Source organism: Rhipicephalus microplus, chromosome X, assembly GCF_043290135.1.
Source record: "Rhipicephalus microplus isolate Deutch F79 chromosome X, USDA_Rmic, whole genome shotgun sequence".
NCBI classification, from domain to species: Eukaryota; Metazoa; Arthropoda; class Arachnida; order Ixodida; family Ixodidae; genus Rhipicephalus; species Rhipicephalus microplus.
Window position 1 is genome coordinate 269,873,449 of NC_134710.1, and position 18,374 is coordinate 269,891,822.

Below are 18,374 nucleotides of genomic sequence, written 5' to 3' on the forward strand. Positions count from 1 at the left end.
AGATCCTCTTTGCGTGCCACGACGAGCCCACGTCAGTACATTTGGGCGATTCGCGAAGTCTCGCCCGAGTACGCCAACAGTATTACTGGCCGCGACTATCAACTAGTGTACATCGATATGTGAAAGGCTGCCGTAAGTGCCAGCGCCGCAAGACTCCGCCTGTGAAACCCGCCGGCCTACTCCAGCCGATCGCACCACCACGGACACCGTTTGACCTCGTGGGAATGGACCTTCTCGGGCCCTTCCCTTTGTCGTCCTCTGGGAAAAAATGCATTATTGTTGCGACAGATTATCTTACGCGTTATGCTGAAACAAAAGCGTTACCCCGTGGCACGGCCTCTGAAGTCGTGCAGTTCTTCGTGCACCAAATCGTCCTATGGCATGGTGCCCCGTCATGCGTGATTACGGACAGAGGGACGTCGTTTTCAGCACGAATGATGGAGGACATTTTTAAACTGAGCTGCACAAGTCATCGAAAAACAACGGCTTATCATCCGCAATCCAATGAACTGACAGAGAGGCTTAACAAGACCATAGCGGACATGCTGTCAATGTACGTGGACGTACAACACAAAACCTGGGACGAGATTCTTCCATACATCACGTTTTCTTATAATACGGCAACGCAAGAAACAACGCGATTTCCGCCTTTCCGACTTGTTTACGGACGCAACGTGCGAACCATGCTCGATGCTATGCTTCCGTGCGACCAAAGCAATGAACTTGCTCAAGATGCTGAGCAATACACTCAATACGCCGAAGAAGCTCGTCAGCTGGCTCGCATAAACACCAGTCACCAACAAGATGCAGACACACGACGTTACAACCTCCGCCATCGAAATGTCACCTACCACCCTGGGGACCGAGTGTGGGTGTGGATCCCTGTCCGGCGACCAGGCTTATCCGAAAAACTCCTAAGCCGTTATTTTGGACCGTACAAGGTTCTCAGACGAGTCACAGATGTTACCTACGAGGTATTTCCGAATGGCGCAGCGTCTTCTCGTCGACAGCTTCGGCCCAAAACCGTGCATGTCGTTCGGCTGAAGCCCTACTTCACACAGTAGCCCTTATGGTTTCACGTGCTACGACATGCCGTGACCTTGCGTTGCGGCTGCTGTTTGTGTTCTCTTGTGTTTTTATGCCTTTTCTTTTTGCGCTTGGCGCAAGCGTTGACGAAACTTCCTCATTTGCGCTGCGAGTACTGGCACTCTCCCTTTTTTGGTTCTCTATATCTGCGTGTGTATACCTTCATTTTTTTTATTTAAGAGCATCAAGTCGATGCTTTCAAAGGGGGGGACTATTGCCACATGGTTCGCTTGGGTGAGATTGAAGAGTGAAAGAAGACAAAGACCATCTCTCTGAGCCGCTGCTTGGGTAGTCGACCCAACGAGCCCATTATATCAAGTTTGTCAAGAGTAACGTGACAATATATATATATATATATATATATATATATATATATATATATGAGGTCTAACAGACAATAATGCCAAGGAAAGTACAGGGGAAGTTATTAGGTCAATTGTAAGGCAAATGAGAAGACAGAAATGTGGGTGAAAAGATAACTTGCCGTGGGCCGTTATTTTTTCGCCCACTTTTTTTTTCAACTTCCCCTGTACTTTTCTTGGCATTATTGTCTGTTAGACCTCATTAATATTTCGTAAAACATGAAAAAAACGAGCCCTTAAGTATACACTTGTTTCCCTTATTCATTAATTAACGAGGGTTTCGTACTAGCAGACTTGGTGCCTCTAGGTTGTATACGGGAAACTATTGGTCAGCTGCCAATTAGTAATAAGTTCACGTGCTACGTGACGCCAAACAGGCTCATAAAGAGTGTATCACACTCGCCTCCATGGCTACTAGTGGCGCTGACTGACACTCCCACGTTTAAATTGACATAGATACCCAATGAAGTGGCTGGGGGGATAGCTGTCGTGGTAGCTCAGTGGTAGAGCATCGAACGTGTTATTCGAAGGTCGGAGGTTCGGATCCTGCCCACGGCAAGTTATCTTTTCATCCACTTTTCTTTATTCTCATTTACCTTACAATTGGCCTAATTACTTCCCCTGTACCTTCCTTGGCATCATTGTCTGTTATACCTCCTTAATATTGGGTAAAACACGAAAACAAACGAGCCCTTAAGTATACACTTGTTTCCCTTATTCATTCATTAACGAGGGTCTCGTACTGGCAGACTTGGTGCCTCTAGGTTGTATACGGGAGACTATTGGTCAGCTGCCAGTTAGTAATAAGTTCACGTGCTACGTGACGCCAAACAGGCTCATAAAGAGTGTATCACACTCGCCTCCATGGCTACTAGTGGCGCTGACTGACACTCCCACGTTTAAATTGACATAGATACCCAATGAAGTGGCTGGGGGGATAGCTGTCGTGGTAGCTCAGTGGTAGAGCATCGAACGTGTTATTCGAAGGTCGGAGGTTCGGATCCTGCCCACGGCAAGTTATCTTTTCATCCACTTTTCTTTATTCTCATTTACCTTACAATTGGCCTAATTACTTCCCCTGTACCTTCCTTGGCATCATTGTCTGTTATACCTCCTTAATATTGGGTAAAACACGAAAACAAACGAGCCCTTAAGTATACACTTGTTTCCCTTATTCATTCATTAACGAGGGTCTCGTACTGGCAGACTTGGTGCCTCTAGGTTGTATACGGGAGACTATTGGTCAGCTGCCAGTTAGTAATAAGTTCACGTGCTACGTGACGCCAAACAGGCTCATAAAGAGTGTACCCCACTCGCCTCCATGGCTACTAGTGGCGCTGACTGACACTGCCACGTTTAAATTGACTTAGATACCCAATAAAGTGGCTGGGGGGATAGCTGTCGTGGTAGCTCAGTGGTAGAGCATCGAACGCGTTATTCGAAGGTCACAGGTTCGGATCCTACCCACGGCAAGTTATCTTTTCACCCACTTTTCTTTCTTCCCATTTACCTTACAATTGGCCATATAACTTCCCCTGTACCTTCCTTGGCATTATTGTCTGTTAGACCTCATTAATATTGTGTACAACACGAAAAAAACGAGCCCTTAAGTATACACTTGTTTCCCTTAATTATATATATATATATATATATATATATATATATATATATATATATATATATATATATATATATATATGTATATATATATACCTACTTACTCGGAGGAAGGCCGTGCTACGGCCGAAACGTTAGTAAATACGATCCTTTTCTCATGTGCTATCTGCAAGTTAATTCAATATATATATATATATATATATATATATATATATATATATATATATATATATATATATATATATATATATATATATATATATATATATATATATATATATATATATTGTTGAGACGTTTATTGGCGGACACTTGTCGACGATGCTTGACAGCGACAGTCAATGCGGGTACCCACTCTCTGCACGAGCTGCTCTTCTTTTTGCTAAAAAGGGCAACCCACTAGAAGGCGCTGGAGAGGACGACCCACTGTTCGAAGTCTTCGCCACAACTACCCCGGGTACGAAGAGGGAGCCGCCTGGCGACCTAACAGCTGGTTACTATGAGCGGGTCGTGGTAGGCTTTGAGGTGCTCCACGTTGACAATGTCGCGCCCTCGACGGCGCATGTCCGAAGATGGTTCGATGGGTTCAATCAAGTAATTTACAGGGGAAGTGCGTTCGACGAAATGGTAGGGGCCTTCGTATTTGGGCAATAGTTGAAGTGGTAGGGATTGAAATGGTAGGGAAGTGGTAGTTGAAGTGGTAGGGATGGTAGGGAAAGATAGGCCAGTTGAAGTGGTAGGGATCGACAGCCAGACGAGCGCTCCAGGGAGGAACGTGGGCGCAGTATTGCTGGTGTCAGCGCGAATGCCTTTTTGCCGCTCTTGATCATGCGCTGTAAAGGTCCTTGCAAGCTCTCGACACTCTTCAGCAAGCTTGGCTGTAGCAGAAATAGGTGCCCACTCTGGCGGATCTGGCTTGTACGGAAGTATATTGTCGATGGTGTGCGACGGGTGCCTTCCATATAATAAAAAGAAAGGTGAAAAGCCAGTAGGGCTCTGAGGGGCGGTGTTATATGCGTAGGTGACGAAGGGTAGAATGGAATTCCAATTTGTGTGATCGGTGGCGACGTACTTGGAGAGCATGTCGCCAAGCGTACGGTTGAAGCGTTCAGTGAGACCATTCGTCTGCGGGTGGTAAGCAGCAGTTTTGCGGTGAACAACGTTGCACTCTTTGAGAATGGCTTCGACAACTTCAGACAGGAAGACGCGGCCTCGATCACTGAGCAGTTCCTGAGGTGGACCGTGTCGCAGCATGAATCGTTGGAGCAGGAAGGAGGCCACATCGCTCGCTGTAGCCGGGGGGAGAGCGGCAGTTTCGGCGTATCGCGTGAGGTGGTCCACAGCAACAATGGCCCAGCGGTTACCAGCCGACGTCAGTGGAAGTGGCCCATACAAATCGATGTCAACGCGCCCAAACGGCCTGGCAGGGCAAGGTAGAGGTTGCAGACCTACCGGCGACAGGTGCGTTGAAGTTTTGCGGCGCTGACATTCTATGCAGGAGCGAACGAATTTCTGCACATAGCGGTACATGCCGCGCCAAAAGTACCGTTGGCGAATGCGCTGGTAAGTCTTCGATACCCCGGAGTGCGCACATTGCGGATCAGAATGAAAGAATTCACATATGTCAGAGCGCAGACTGCGGGGTATGACTAGTAGCCACTGGCGGCCGTCACTGTTGTAATTGCGTCGGTGGAGGAGGTCGTCGCGAACGGCGACATGGTGGGCTTGACGACTCAACGCGCGAGTGGATGGAGTGGATGGATCAGTCAGCAAGTCTATCAGTGAGTCAATCCATTGATCCTTGCGCTGTTCAGTAGCAACGGCATGAATGCTAATGGAAGAAACGGCAAGGTGAGACGCTGAGTCGTGGGCATTGTCGTCAGGCAAGGGAGAGCGCGACAGGGCGTCGGCGTCAGCATGTTGCCTTCCGTTGCGGTGCAGCACGCGGATGTCGTAGTCTTGCAGGCGAAGTGCCCACCGGGCGAGACGGCCTGAGGAATCTTTCAATGATGACAACCAGCATAGTGCGTGATGGTCGGTGACTACGTCAAATGGGCGACCATACAAATAAGGTCGGAACTTGGTAAGGGTCCAGACGATTGCCAGACATTCTTGCTCAGTGACGGTGTAATTAGTCTCGGCTTTTGTAAGCGTACGGCTTGCATACGCCACGACATATTCCGGGAACCCTGGTTTGCGCTGCGCAAGGACAGCGCCGAGACCGACACCACTGGCGTCCGTGTGTACCTCTGTACGGGCAGTAGGGTCGTAGTGGCGGAGTATGGGAGGCGACGTCAACAAACGACGGAGCGTTGTGAATGCGTCGTCACACTGTGATGACCACGAATGGAGAGGCCCGTTACTACCGAGGAGCTTTGTCAGCGGCGATACGATAGACGCGAAGTTTCGGATGAAGCGCCGAAAGTAGGAACACAGTCCTATGAAACTGCGCAGTTCCTTGACGGATGTCGGCTTGGGGAACTCGGTCATGGCCCGAAGCTTCGCTGGATCGGGGAGAATTCCGTCCTTGGACACGACGTAGCCGAGTATTGTCAACTGCCGAGCTGCAAATTGGCACTTCTTTAGGTTCAGTTGCAGACTGGCGTCACTCAGACGCGTTAAAACATGCCGCAGGCGTTGAAGATGCGTGGAGAAGTCCGGAGCGAAAACGACGACGCCATCGAGGTAGCACAGGCACGTGTGCCATTTCAGGTCACGCAGAGCGGTATCCATCATGCACTCAAAGGTGGCGGGCGCATTGCACAGCCCAAACGGCATGACGTTGAATTCGTACAAGCCGTCGGGAGTGACGAAAGCGGTCTTCGGTCGAGCGTCCTCAGATAGGTACTTGCCAGTACCCTGAGCGCAAATCTAGAGATGAAAATAATTCGGCTCCTTGCAGGCTGTCAATCGCGTCATCCACACGCGGTAGTGGGTACACGTCCTTACGAGTGATCTTGTTGAGGCGTCGGTAGTCCACACAGAACCCCACAGAACCGTCCTTCTTCGCGACGAGAACGACAGGAGACGCCCAGGGGCTGTTAGAGGGTCGAATAACATCGCGGCGTAGCATGTCGTCCACTTGCTCGTTGATTACACGGCGTTCTGTGGGAGATACGCGATATGGACGTTGCCGTAGTGGTGGTTGTGCGCCTGTGTCAATGCGATGCGTAACAGTGGATGTGCGGCCGAGAGACGGTTGAGCGACATCGAAAGAAGAGCGGAATTCTTCCAACAGGGCCAGAAGCTGGGAGCGCTGGACCGGCGTAAGGTTGTCGGCAATGGAAGGACCGAATACATCAGCGGATGATGAAACAGATGTAGAAACAGCACTAAGCGTATTGGAACTTCGGCAGTGCGTGTCATCAGGTTGATCCATGACTTGTGCGTCTTCGATGGGTTCCACGCTGCCGAGACGTTCCCCTCGCACCAACGTAACACTGTACGGGGATGAGTTCAGAACAAAAAAATTACGGCATATTCACGGGGTGAATGATGATGAATGGGCGAAGCTCCGGAGAGATTCATCGGTAAACTGTGAATCTTCCGTGTAATTCGCCCAGTCGATCATCATGTAAAGACGTGAGAAACGCTGTGTGTGTATATACACAAATCAACTTTTATTTGTTCTTAGACGATGGATGGCTTGCGATGTCCCTTGCCTCGCGCGCTCGCACATCGGGATTCTGTCTGCGAGCGCGCGCTGCTGCCGCCTTGCGCTCTCTCCGCTGTGCAGCCTTATCCATCCGGCGACTCCGAGCGCGCGCCAACAGCGAACGGATTTTATTACAACGCTCCCCCTGGCGTACGTCGCCGCACTAAATCGAACGATTGCCTTCAACCAATGACACGCGCCAGATGTGACATCATTCCTATTTTATAAGATCTCGCGTCTTTCATCAACTACAAGTACCGCTTTCTAGTTTATAACATCTTGCATCTTTTCATCATCAGCTACAAGTACCACCATCTAGTAAACACTACAAGAACTAAACGAGAGGTGGCTACATACAGGAGACGGTACTGCCATCTAGTGAACACTGCAAGAACTAAACTAGAGGTGGCTACATACAGGGGACGGTACCGCCATCTAGTGAACACTGCAAGAACTAAACTAGAGGTGGCTACATACAGGCTACAGGGGACGCACAGCCCACGCCCTAAGGAGCTTCGCCCCTAAAATAGTGGTGCTGCCGCGAGTGACTTGCACGGTCGCGAAAGGAACCAGCAAACCTTTTCTGGTGGAAACACGATGAGATGGTGAGAGGAGTGCAGCGGTGTCGGAAAGACTTGCGCAGTAGACCGACACCGCCGCGGAGTTTGCAGGCACTTGCGTGTCGTCCCTGACGAGTAACTTGCTTGCAGCAGATGGACTGTCGGCCGGCGTCAAAGAAGAGAATGGTGTCAGCTCTATTTCTGCTGGTGCGCAATGAATGACGGCGTCGTGGCGGGAGAGAAAATCCCATCCTAGGATGACGTCGTGAGAGCATGATAGAATTATGATGAACTCGACGGCATACATCACGTCCTGAATCATGAGGCGGGCTGTACACATCGCTGTAGGGTGAATGCTTTGGGCGCTGGCTGTACGGAGGGAGAGCCCGGAAAGTGGCGTGGTCACTTTGCGCAGTAATCGGCTAAGCTTTGCGTTCATGACGGATACGGTGGCTCCAGTATCTACAAGGACAGATGCACGAACACCATCCACAAGCACGTCTATCACGTTCGATGAGCTTTCCTGAGGGCTTCCGCAGTTCGACAGCGTCGCAGCCCTTGCCTCGTGGACTGCGACGACTAGTTTTCCTGGTCACCCTCTAGTGGACGTGGCCGCATCGGCGACAGTGAGCGACGTCGCGGAGAATGTGAACGGTGGGTAGATGGAGCGGGGCGGGATGACAGTGACCTAGGCGGCGGTTGATCATAAAAGCGGCTCGATTGGCTGGGAAAATTGGAGGCGACCTGCGGTCGCTGCACACGATTGCAGTAGCCTCCTACGTGACCGACGCAACCACAAGCAAAGCAGATGGGGCGATTGTCCGCAGTGCGCCATCGGTTCGCGGGTCCCATCCGTGTCGAAGAACGCGATGGGCGAGCCGGCTGCTGATATAACTGCATAGTGGGCGGCACACGGGGCACGTGGATGACGTTGGTATATGTAGGCGGCACAGTTTCTCCGAAGGCTTGGGGTCTGGCGATGGTTTCGGTGTAACCAAGGGGGCCAGTCACAGGAATCAGTGGGGGTGGCCTGGCGACAACTTGGGCGTAACTGAGTGGTGTGAATACTGGAGGCGGCTGGTGGTATTCTGGAACGACCTCCGCGATTTCCTGCTAAATGGCTCAGCGGAGGGGAGGCAGAAGTGTGCTTGACGACTGTTCAGCACGTTGCGGGGAAGCAAAGGCCAGTAAAGAGACCTGGCGGGCAACTTCCTCACGCACGAATGACTTGATTTCAGCGAGCAAGGCGGTGTGGTCAGGAAGTGTTGACAAGGCCGAGAGATCAGCGTCACGTGAGGGTGGTCGACGGGTCATCAAGCGCTGCCGTCGCAGCTCCTCGTAACTTTGGCATAGTGTAATGATCTCTGCCACAGTGCGAGGGTTCTTGGCCAGGAGCATGGTGAAGGCATCGTCGGCGATGCCTTTTAGAACATGGGTAATTCTGTCGGCCTCTGACATGCTCGCGTCCACTTTCTTGCACAAGTCAAGGATGTCCTCTACGTAACTTGTGAAGGACTCACCGGTCTGCTGTGCTCGTTCACGTAACCGCTGTTCGGCTTGCAGCTTACGAACGGCAGGACGGCCGAACACGTCGACGACGGCGGTTTTAAAAGCGGACCAAGTGGGGAAATCGGATGCGTGGTTGTTGTACCACATGCCGGCCACACCCACGAGGTAGAAAACCAGGTTGCCGAGTTTACCTGCCTCGTCCCAATGATTGGGGACGCTGACGCGTTCGTACATAGCGAGCCAGTCCTCAACGTCGGTGCCATCCGCGCCGGTGAAGACAGGAGGGTCGCGGATGCGGGGGACACCGGAACATGGCGTCGGCGCAGGAGGAAGCGTTTGCTGTGCGGCGTCTTGGTGCATGGTAGAAGGCACGGTGCGGGATCGAAGCTCCAGGGGCATCGAATGCTAACCGAAGGTGTTAGAAGGGCACCGCACTCTCCACCAAATTGTTGAGACGTTTATTGGCGGACACTTGTCGACGATGCTTGACAGCGACAGTCAATGCGGGTACCGACTCTCTGCACGAGCTGCTCTTCTTTTTGCTAAAAAGGGCAACCCACTGAAGGCGCTGGTGAGGACGACCCACTGTTCGAAGGCTTCGCCACAATATATATATATATATATATATATATATATATATATATATATATATATATATATATATATATATATATATATATATATATATATATATATATATGTGTGTGTGTGTGTGTGTGTGTGTGTGTGTGTGTGTGTGTGTGTGTGTGTGTGTGTGTGTGTGTGTGTGTGTGTGTGTGTGTGACGAAGGCTGTGCCACGGCCGAAACGTTAGTAAATACAATTTCTTTTTCAAATGTGCTATCTGCAAGTTCATTCAATATAGAAAATACCCGGACCTGTCATGCCTTCCCTTCAATTTCTATATATATATATATATATATATATATATATATATATATACCAATGGTTCTAAAAACTTCCTGCCTTCGTCTGGTACAGGGTTTGTCCTAGCAAGAGCTGTGACCATCAGATCTAGGACTGACTACCCCACGACATCGACAGCTGCGGAACTAGCTGCTGGGCGTGCTGCCCATGATTTGGTCAATCGGGAACCACTTCAACAGTGGTCGATTTTTAGTGACTCCAAGGCAGCCCTACAATCTGTGCTATCAGCACTACGTCATGGGTCATACAAACCACTCGTATTAGAAATTCAGCATCTTATTCACACATCACATGATAAAGGACACCACGTGACGTTTCAGTGACTTCCAAGTTACTGCGGCTTCACAGGAAAGAAACACTCCGATAATGCCGCTCGGGCTGCTTTTGACGACCCACATGAGGATGCTGTACCACTTTCAAGGTCTGACGCGGCCAGCATTCTTTGACGGCTTGCCCAGGAGATAATGCTTTTCCACCAACCAAGCAGCCATATGAACCGGACCACTCATCAACACCGCCTGCGCTTTTTGATGTATCTCTATGTGCCAAGTTGACTCCACCAAAGGGAGGACACACTTTTTTGTTGTTTATGGTTAAGTGTGACATTTACAAAACCGTATTCTTTCCGCATTGGAATGGCCGACAATGTCTGTAATTGTGAGGAGACGCTACGTCAGATACTGTGTGACGATCCGGTCTACAATGTACAGAGACAACCTTTGGCGTCCATTATAGCGCGCCTTGATTATAGACAAATGTTTGTTCAATCTGTTCTAGCATGTCGTTGACAAATGACATTGCAGTTGAAGGTGACCAAAGAACTGCTGAGGTTTTTGAAGAAGGCGGACCTGGACAAGCGGATGTAAAAGGGGCGTCACGTTCCAAACCAGACTATTGCACTTTTAGTGACTAGGCGCTTCTGCACGTGCTGTGTAATTTGCTGTCTTTCCTTCTTTATCCTTTCTTTCCTCTCTTCCCTTCAATCTCTTTCCTCTCTCACGTGTAGGGTAGCAAACTGATTATCCTGGACTGGTTCACCTCAATATTTTTCCTTCTCTACCATTCTCTTCTCTCTCGCAGTAAACTAGTTTAATCGTTATAATATTTTTTTTCTTTTTCATGTTCTAGCGTTTTTTTTTCTGTTAACTTTAACCACGCGTCACGTTTCATCTTCAGAAACCTTCTGTCTCGCGTTGCTCCGCGACGTCTTTAATTTTTGTTTGGCAATCTTATACCTTTGCTCCTCTGTAATGTAAGCAGAACGTGCTAGAGGACAACCACAAAAAATGGTGACGTCACACTGGCGTTTCGTCTGCTAGGAGCGCAGGTACAGTCTAGCTGCGTCTTTGAAGGCGTAGACATGCCTCTGTCGCCAACATCGTCGTCCCTGCCGTCGTCGCGGTCAACATCGGCAAGTGATGATGACAGCGAAGTGGAATCGGGTATCGCCGCGATTCGCGACGATCCTTGCTCAACAAGCTCCGCGGTAAATGCAATGTATTTATCAGTCCCGGCCGTACTGTCGGAGCTCAGGAACACGAACTACGCACCTCATGTCGTGGACGTTTGGGGAGTGAATCACTGCTTTCAGCTGCAGCAGGGCACACGGTAGGATTAGCCCCGGCCTCGAGAAGAGGCCTCGTACTGCCAGTAAAACCCAACTGGTTCGCCAACACAGGATTCACCCTGCAGTAGCTCGCCGCAAAGTGAAGAGAGCAAAATACAGCTGTTCTTCACGGGCGTCCAGTCCCTCGGTCCAACGGCGCGTACGAAGTCAACCAACTGGCTGCGTTGAGGTTCGTGGCTTAGAAAGACATGAAGCAACACGCACTTTCCGCTTTTTCCGCGCCTCGATGTGCAGGTTCTCACTACGCAGCAATTCTCTGACATTCTGGCACGTATTGTCGCTCTGAATGATCGTATACTCACACGCAGTGTAGCACAACGCAAATCAGTCGATGCGACACGGTGAATCGCACGCACGCTTCAACACAGCAAGGAGAGTCACTAGTGACTGGGAGTAAGCTCCAAACACACTCGGAGATCGTCAACGTCATCTTTGCTAGCATATCGTCACTCAGGATGGTATTTGTGAAATGTATCACACCGAACACGTAGCACTAATGTCGATGTCGTGGGGCAGTCTATTTTTTTGTTTTTTTCTCTTTAGCTTTTCTACGCTGTTTGACGTCAAAATGAAATAACTTCGACGCAACGGACGCCATTCAAATTTGACCAAGCAGACCTAAGGATACCAAGTGATCGAATGATGGGCACATCTCGATCTTGAAATTTGATGTCAGTGCTCCTTTAACGGTAGTATCTCACGATGGCCTTGAAATTTCGTACAGAAAATGATAACCGATGAACGTTCCAGCATCTTGTCTGAAGAAAGACTACTAGCTAACATAAAAAATTACTGTGTCGACAGTTATGTAGATAATTGTCCATATTGTGATGCTGATAGCTAAAGCAGTAGTCATAGCGTTTGGTGACCAGTAGGGAAGGAGAGGAAGAACAATTATTGAAGAAATGGTTGTTAGTGAACGTAGAGGGATTCCTTGTTCCAGGAACCCTCTGGCCTGTACCTGCCGCTAGGAGCGAAGCTGGTTAGCGTATCTGTGCTTGGTATCATCGTGTTTCACACCTTCCGCTATCTATATTGGACATCTTTAGTTGGGTGTGTGATGTGACTGCAGATATGTGTCCTCAAGGAGCATGCGAAGGTGACACTGCGCATGTGCAGTACGCAGCAGCACCACCTGCATCGATGTTTGTTTGTTGCAGCAACTGCCTTACAGCCACTTTGGTCTGTGCGGGACTTTCTGGTGTGTTCTTGAGCACCCACGAGACCACAATGGTTCATTAATTGATTAATTGATGGATTGATATGTGGGGTTTAATGTACCAAAACCACCATATGACTTATGAGAGACGCCGTAGTGGAGGGCGCCTAAAATTTTGACCATCTGGCGTTCTTTAACGTGCACCCAGTTAAAAGCACACTGGCCTACATCATTTTCACCTCTATCGAAAATGGCACATTTGCTGAATCTCTCAGAATTAAATAAGCAGCGATAGTTTCAGAGGCAGCACTACTCAGGCTTTTTTATATGAATGGCTTCTAAATCAGAAACACGGGAGACCAGTGATTTCGGCGCTGAGCAACACGCGACCAGCTAGCCAATCGTGCCACCTAGCCATCTACCCCTCCGCCGCAACCAAGAATAATGGTGCTCTGCACTAGTACGCTTCTCTGAAAATGATCGCACTCTCTGCGCCCTTCGTGCGTGGGTATTTGCGGACACCCAGCCAAAGCTGTCGCCTGTCGCCATTGCATTTTGGAGTAAAGGCTCATTGCGTTCTGCTAAGTGTCTCAGCTATAACGTTTATGCACCTCCTGTTCGCCTTATTTTACCGATGTTGTTTCTGGTTAGCCAAGTAACTGAAGCACAAACACATTGTTGGTAAAAGTAGACAAATGGCCAAAAACAATTTTGCTCTAATAACTATGTATTGAACAATTTTCCGCTTATCTTTCTTCCGCGCTTACCTAAGTAGCTGGGACTCCTACATACCAGTGTTTGGACATGTGTTAGTAGGTGCACATGTGCAAAGCCCCAATGCTGTGTGTATTTTTGTGTTGATGTCGCATTGTTTGCTTACGTATTATCGCATATAAACAAATTGACAGATTGCAATATTATTAACTAAAAAGGGCAATTTTAAACATATATTGGTCATTGGAAAAAAATTACGTGGAGCACCCTGTTGTCAATAACTCACCGACAAAGCTCGGCTAAGGTGAGATTGTAAGCTCTTTTCTAATGGCTTTTAGAGGGGCTTCAAAAGAGATGCAAAAGAAGGGAATTTTCGTTGTCTATTTCAGCTTTGACATCAGATTATGGTAAACTTCTATGAACCAATATAAAGCGTAGGCAACAAAGAACTCTGCCACATCGAGATGAACTATTGTGGCGGCGTAGTGGCTAAAGTATTCCGCTGCTGAACCGCAGATCACGTGGTGAAATCCCGCCTCCGGCGGCTGCATTCCGGATGGGGCCTACAAAAGCACAGGGGCCTACAAAAGCACAGGGGCCTACAAAATGTTGTAGGCCCCTGTGCTCAGGTTTGGGTGTACGTTAAAGAACCTCAGGTGGTCAAAATTTTCGGAGCCCTTCACTACGGGGCCTCTAATAATTATATAGGGATTATAGGGCGCTGAACCCCACATATTAAGTACAGCAATATAAACGCATTACGGTGAATGCTTCGCTATTTACGTTGGTTTAATCGTTCTAATCACAGCCGTCCGTATACAGGCTTTCTATGCATGGTACCCAAAAGACAAAACAAAAAGTATTACAGCGTTTCTGCTTGCACACCTGGAAATATACAGTGGAGAACAATAGCTGCGCGGACAGAGGATGCGCTAGGCTTTCAGAAAAGGATGCATAAGAAGATATGAAATCTAACTTATCTGTTATTTTTATGTTCTAAAAGCTTACGTGGCTAAGGTAATGCTTTGCGGCGTTTGGTATTGTTGAAAAAAAATGATGCAGTGATTTTCTGTCTAACACCGACAAACGTAACGCTTTAGTTTTGTTCAGAGTAGGTGATGATGTCTATTCTGTGAAGATCTTTTTCAATCTGCAAGACATTTATCTGTTCCACAGTAAAAAACAAATAATATATTCTTGTTCATTTCCTTCGTTCGCATTAGCAGCCTAAATTACAAAAAAGAGAGAAAAAAAGAGAGGATTAGGAGAAAATTCAGTTGCATCGTTTTATTATGATCTTATTGTCCTCATGTTCTATTTTTTTTTCAGTAAAAAGTGTTCACTCTTTCATCATCAAGCTGACCCTTTTGTCTCTCCGAAGGAACTGCGCCTGGATTTTTTTCTAAACTTTACGTCACAACTGGACCTAAACCTAATGGAGGGTTCACTCACGTTGCTTTATTGTCGTTTTTTTTTTCTGTCTGCCTTTATCGCAGGATGGTGCTATCGAGTTCGAAGAGTTCATCAGAGCGCTGTCGGTAACGTCAAGAGGGAACGTAGAAGAGAAGCTGGACTGTGAGTAGTGACTTGGAACCCTTTCTGAAATGTTTTACGGGCAAGCTACACAAAAAAATAGCAGTTGCTAAAAATTGCGCACCGCAAATCATACCGAAGAGTAGGTGAAACCAAACAGTGTCACTCACAACTGTTTTCATTCGCCTGTTTTTCGTGGTGATTTGCGCTGTCTAAATTTCTTTGAGCATACACCAACTAGCCCCAAAAAACAAGTATGAGTGAACTAGCAGTCATGCTAGTAAATATGCCTGGCATTACAAAAACTCATCTTCTGCAGCCAGTGTCATTTTTTTTTTGCCGTAAAGTTCTTAACAGAGTAAGGAATTAGTGAATTGAACCTTTATTTCAAAAAAGAGGACGGCTTTCGGCTGCAGTTTAGAATAGATGGGAGAGAGAATGTTGGTTGTAATATGTAAGCATATTAAGCTAACAATCATCTCAATCCGTTCTCACTAGAGATTCAATAGGGTCACTCCCGCGCGAGATGGCCGACCTCTTTTACAGAAACAGGCCACTTGCACGAGCATCGGTCGCAAGTGCTGAAAAACAACTTTCGCGCAACCTTGCATTAGAAGGAGTGTTTACAGGAATATAAATTCTTTGTTTGTGAATAAACAGATATACAGTCGTAATTCTGTTAAAAAAATTCAAGTTAAAAATATACGCCAATAATTCTCCTTTCGTTCTCGCATTGAAACTCAAAGTCGAGGCGGACATACTTTGTCACAACTTAAATTACCTTTACAAGATTAATTACCCGAAGCTTGTTATTGACGTTTCTAAATTATTCATTGGACGCCAGGTTTCCTTATTACTGAATTATAGTTTTTGACAACCTACGGCATACCATTTTTTTAGATATCATAAAAGTCACATGTAATTCAAGACATTCACCACTGACTTTTAAAAGTGATATTAAAATTGACGGCGCCCGGTGCGCCGGAACGAGGACTCTTTTTGTTGCGTAAAACTGGAGCTACAAATGACAAGGAAGTGACCGAGTTTGAATCAAGGCGCTCCGAATAAAAAATTGGGTCAGAAAAAACTAGAAGCATTCGGGAATGCACAATCAGGCCGCCTATTGTACGCGTGCTCTGTGTGGCAGGGGCGTATGCAGAAACTCAGTTCGGGGAGGAGAGGGACGACGCAGCGCGGGCCTAGTGTGCCACCACCTGGCTACGTCACTGATGTGTGGTGCTTATCTGTGTCTTTTTCGAACTACAGAAAGCGAGAGAGAGGAAAGGCAGAGATGTTAACCACTTCGCATAACATGGTATGCTACGCTGCTCTCGACGGCGGAGTTCAGTCGGCACTTGAAATCGCCACAACCTGTTTTTGGTGGTGTTTTAGGAGCTTTTTGGTGCATTCAGTGTTGAGTGCGAAATATTCTTGAACTATGGCGAGGCATGAAAAACTATTTCGCCTATATGCAAGAAGCGCCGCTGTGAGATACCCCGAGTTTTATGCTGCACAGAGAAAGAAACCGTCGATATCTGAGATGTTTTCTCGCTCACTTCTCGAGAAAACAAACTCCACATACGCATAGATAATGTGGTTGGCGCAAGACTTCCCGAAATTTCGACGAAAAAATACGGACACGTCATGTCTGAATTCAAATTCTGTTGCTTTCTCGTGATGGTTAGTTCCGGTTTCACGTAACAGAGTGGTCGCGTTTCGTGCGCGCCGAGCACGATCAATTTCGAGCTCGCCTTTAAATTTCGATGAAAAATATCTCGAACAACGTGCAGCAATGTCTTGAAAAAAACTCGTACGTCCTACATTGCCACGCATTACAGCTTTCTAATATAAACTGCCCTAAACATGACATTTTTTAAAATATTAACAAGTTACTGTGAATTATTTCTAACAGTTTAATTTTAGCTACTGCAGCAGTGCCTTTCCATCTTTGCGTAGAGTTCTTGTGCGAAAAAGACAGGAGCTTTACCACGCTAAAGTTTTCATTAAAATCTATTGTCAAAGAAGACATCTTGTATACTAAAGTTGATTGAACGTTAAATTGGTTTCGGCAGATTTGCCAGTTCTCTTTCGTGAAGCAAGATGGAGTACCGGTGTGTGCTCTGCTGTCACAAGTATCAGTGTCAGTGGCTTAAGTGACAGTCACTCTGAGACTGCTAATGCAGGAATGCTCACGACGCTAAACGACGCCAAGTGCTGAGCTCATCGTTTAAGTTGGAGTTGGAGAAAGACAGCCGAAAAAAAAAAACGAACGTCAAGCAATGGAAATGAACAGGACGAGGTCAGAAAGGACGTAGCACTGCGTCCTGTCTTTCTCCTTCTTGTGGTGCTTTGTTATTTGTCTTGCTCTAATTAGATAAGCGTGCTGTGGCAGGAGGATCATTTTTATGGTAATTCACTGGGTATATAATTCACATTATTTATGGTAATTAACAATTATGGTAATTCACATTATTTACTACCTTTAGCGGAGCTAATAAAAACCAAGCTTGTAAACTAATGAAAGAGTGTTCTAGACAATGAGCTTGCTGTTTGCAAGAAAGAGATAGAAAGAAAGAGAGAGAGAGAAATTGAAATAAGGTGTGAGGAATACGACACACACAGGACACACACACACACACACACACACACACACACACAGCAGAGTGAATGCTGGCAGAGTGCCAGCATTCACTCTGCTATCCTCGTCATTTTTCGTGAAAGCGTTGTAATATATATACTACACGAAATATATAGGTATTTATGGCGTAGTGGGTAACCAGCAAGTGTGCTTGCAGCAGTTACTCAAAGAGCGTTGAGAAAAGGCGCTGAAAGGTCGCTCTTCGAGCTTTTGCTATGACAGTGCTGCGCGTTCCGCGCAGGCCTGGCCCTTTTCTCACCTTCTAGCTTTTTTTCAGGCGTTGGCATGTTGATAGAAGAACTGCCATTCCGCAACGTGGAATTGCATCGGCTCAGTTGTGTGCCAGCACCCTTCCTGCGTTCGCCCAGCGTTTGTACGGCGATACATTCTTGAAAGGGCACTCTGTGCCTCGAAGGTGTAAACAGGTTCCAAGAAATAAAGTTTCGACAATTTTCCAGCTTAGAAAGATAGAGTTCTGGGTGACTTCCAACTCCACAGTGAACAAGTGACAGCACATCGCATAATAAATAAAGATGCTACAAAGCATGCGCGACGCCAAAGTTAACAAAAATGTGTCTCAATTTTCACCTTAGGGTCCAGAGAGTGCTTAGTGTAGCCTCTGAAATGCTTATTTGTGCGTTGCCTTCCCACTGGATTACTTCAATATAGTAACATTGAAGTACGTGATTCCATAACTCCCACATACTACTCATCAGGTATCACTGCAGTGCGTATTTGGTGTTTTCTTTTTTAGTGTCCCTGTAATTTTTTTTCAGCATTGCAAGAAAACACTGCCAATCGATATGGTCGAAGTTCCCGAGAACACGCGAGCCAAACATTATAGAGCAGTACGCAGCGTCGGATTTACAAAAAATTCTCAAATTGAGCTAGAAGTCATTGCGTTTTCATTCTACAAATGATTTCATTCACTCAAATTCGAGATGTTGGGCTGATTTGAGCATCGTGATATGCGTAGTTGCGATGGCCA

At 47.2% G+C, this 18,374-nt stretch overlaps 1 protein-coding gene across 1 annotated transcript in view; it reads left to right on the forward strand.

The window, feature by feature from the left end:
- The window catches only part of LOC119161519 (frequenin-2), a 340,020-nt gene that overhangs the window by 300,517 nt on the left and 21,129 nt on the right, over nucleotides 1-18,374 (forward strand). Inside the window, exon 5 of the mRNA XM_037414042.2 lies at nucleotides 14,712-14,790. Within this exon, the coding sequence (XP_037269939.1) occupies nucleotides 14,712-14,790 (79 nt within the window). The remainder of the gene's footprint in view (nucleotides 1-14,711; nucleotides 14,791-18,374) is intronic.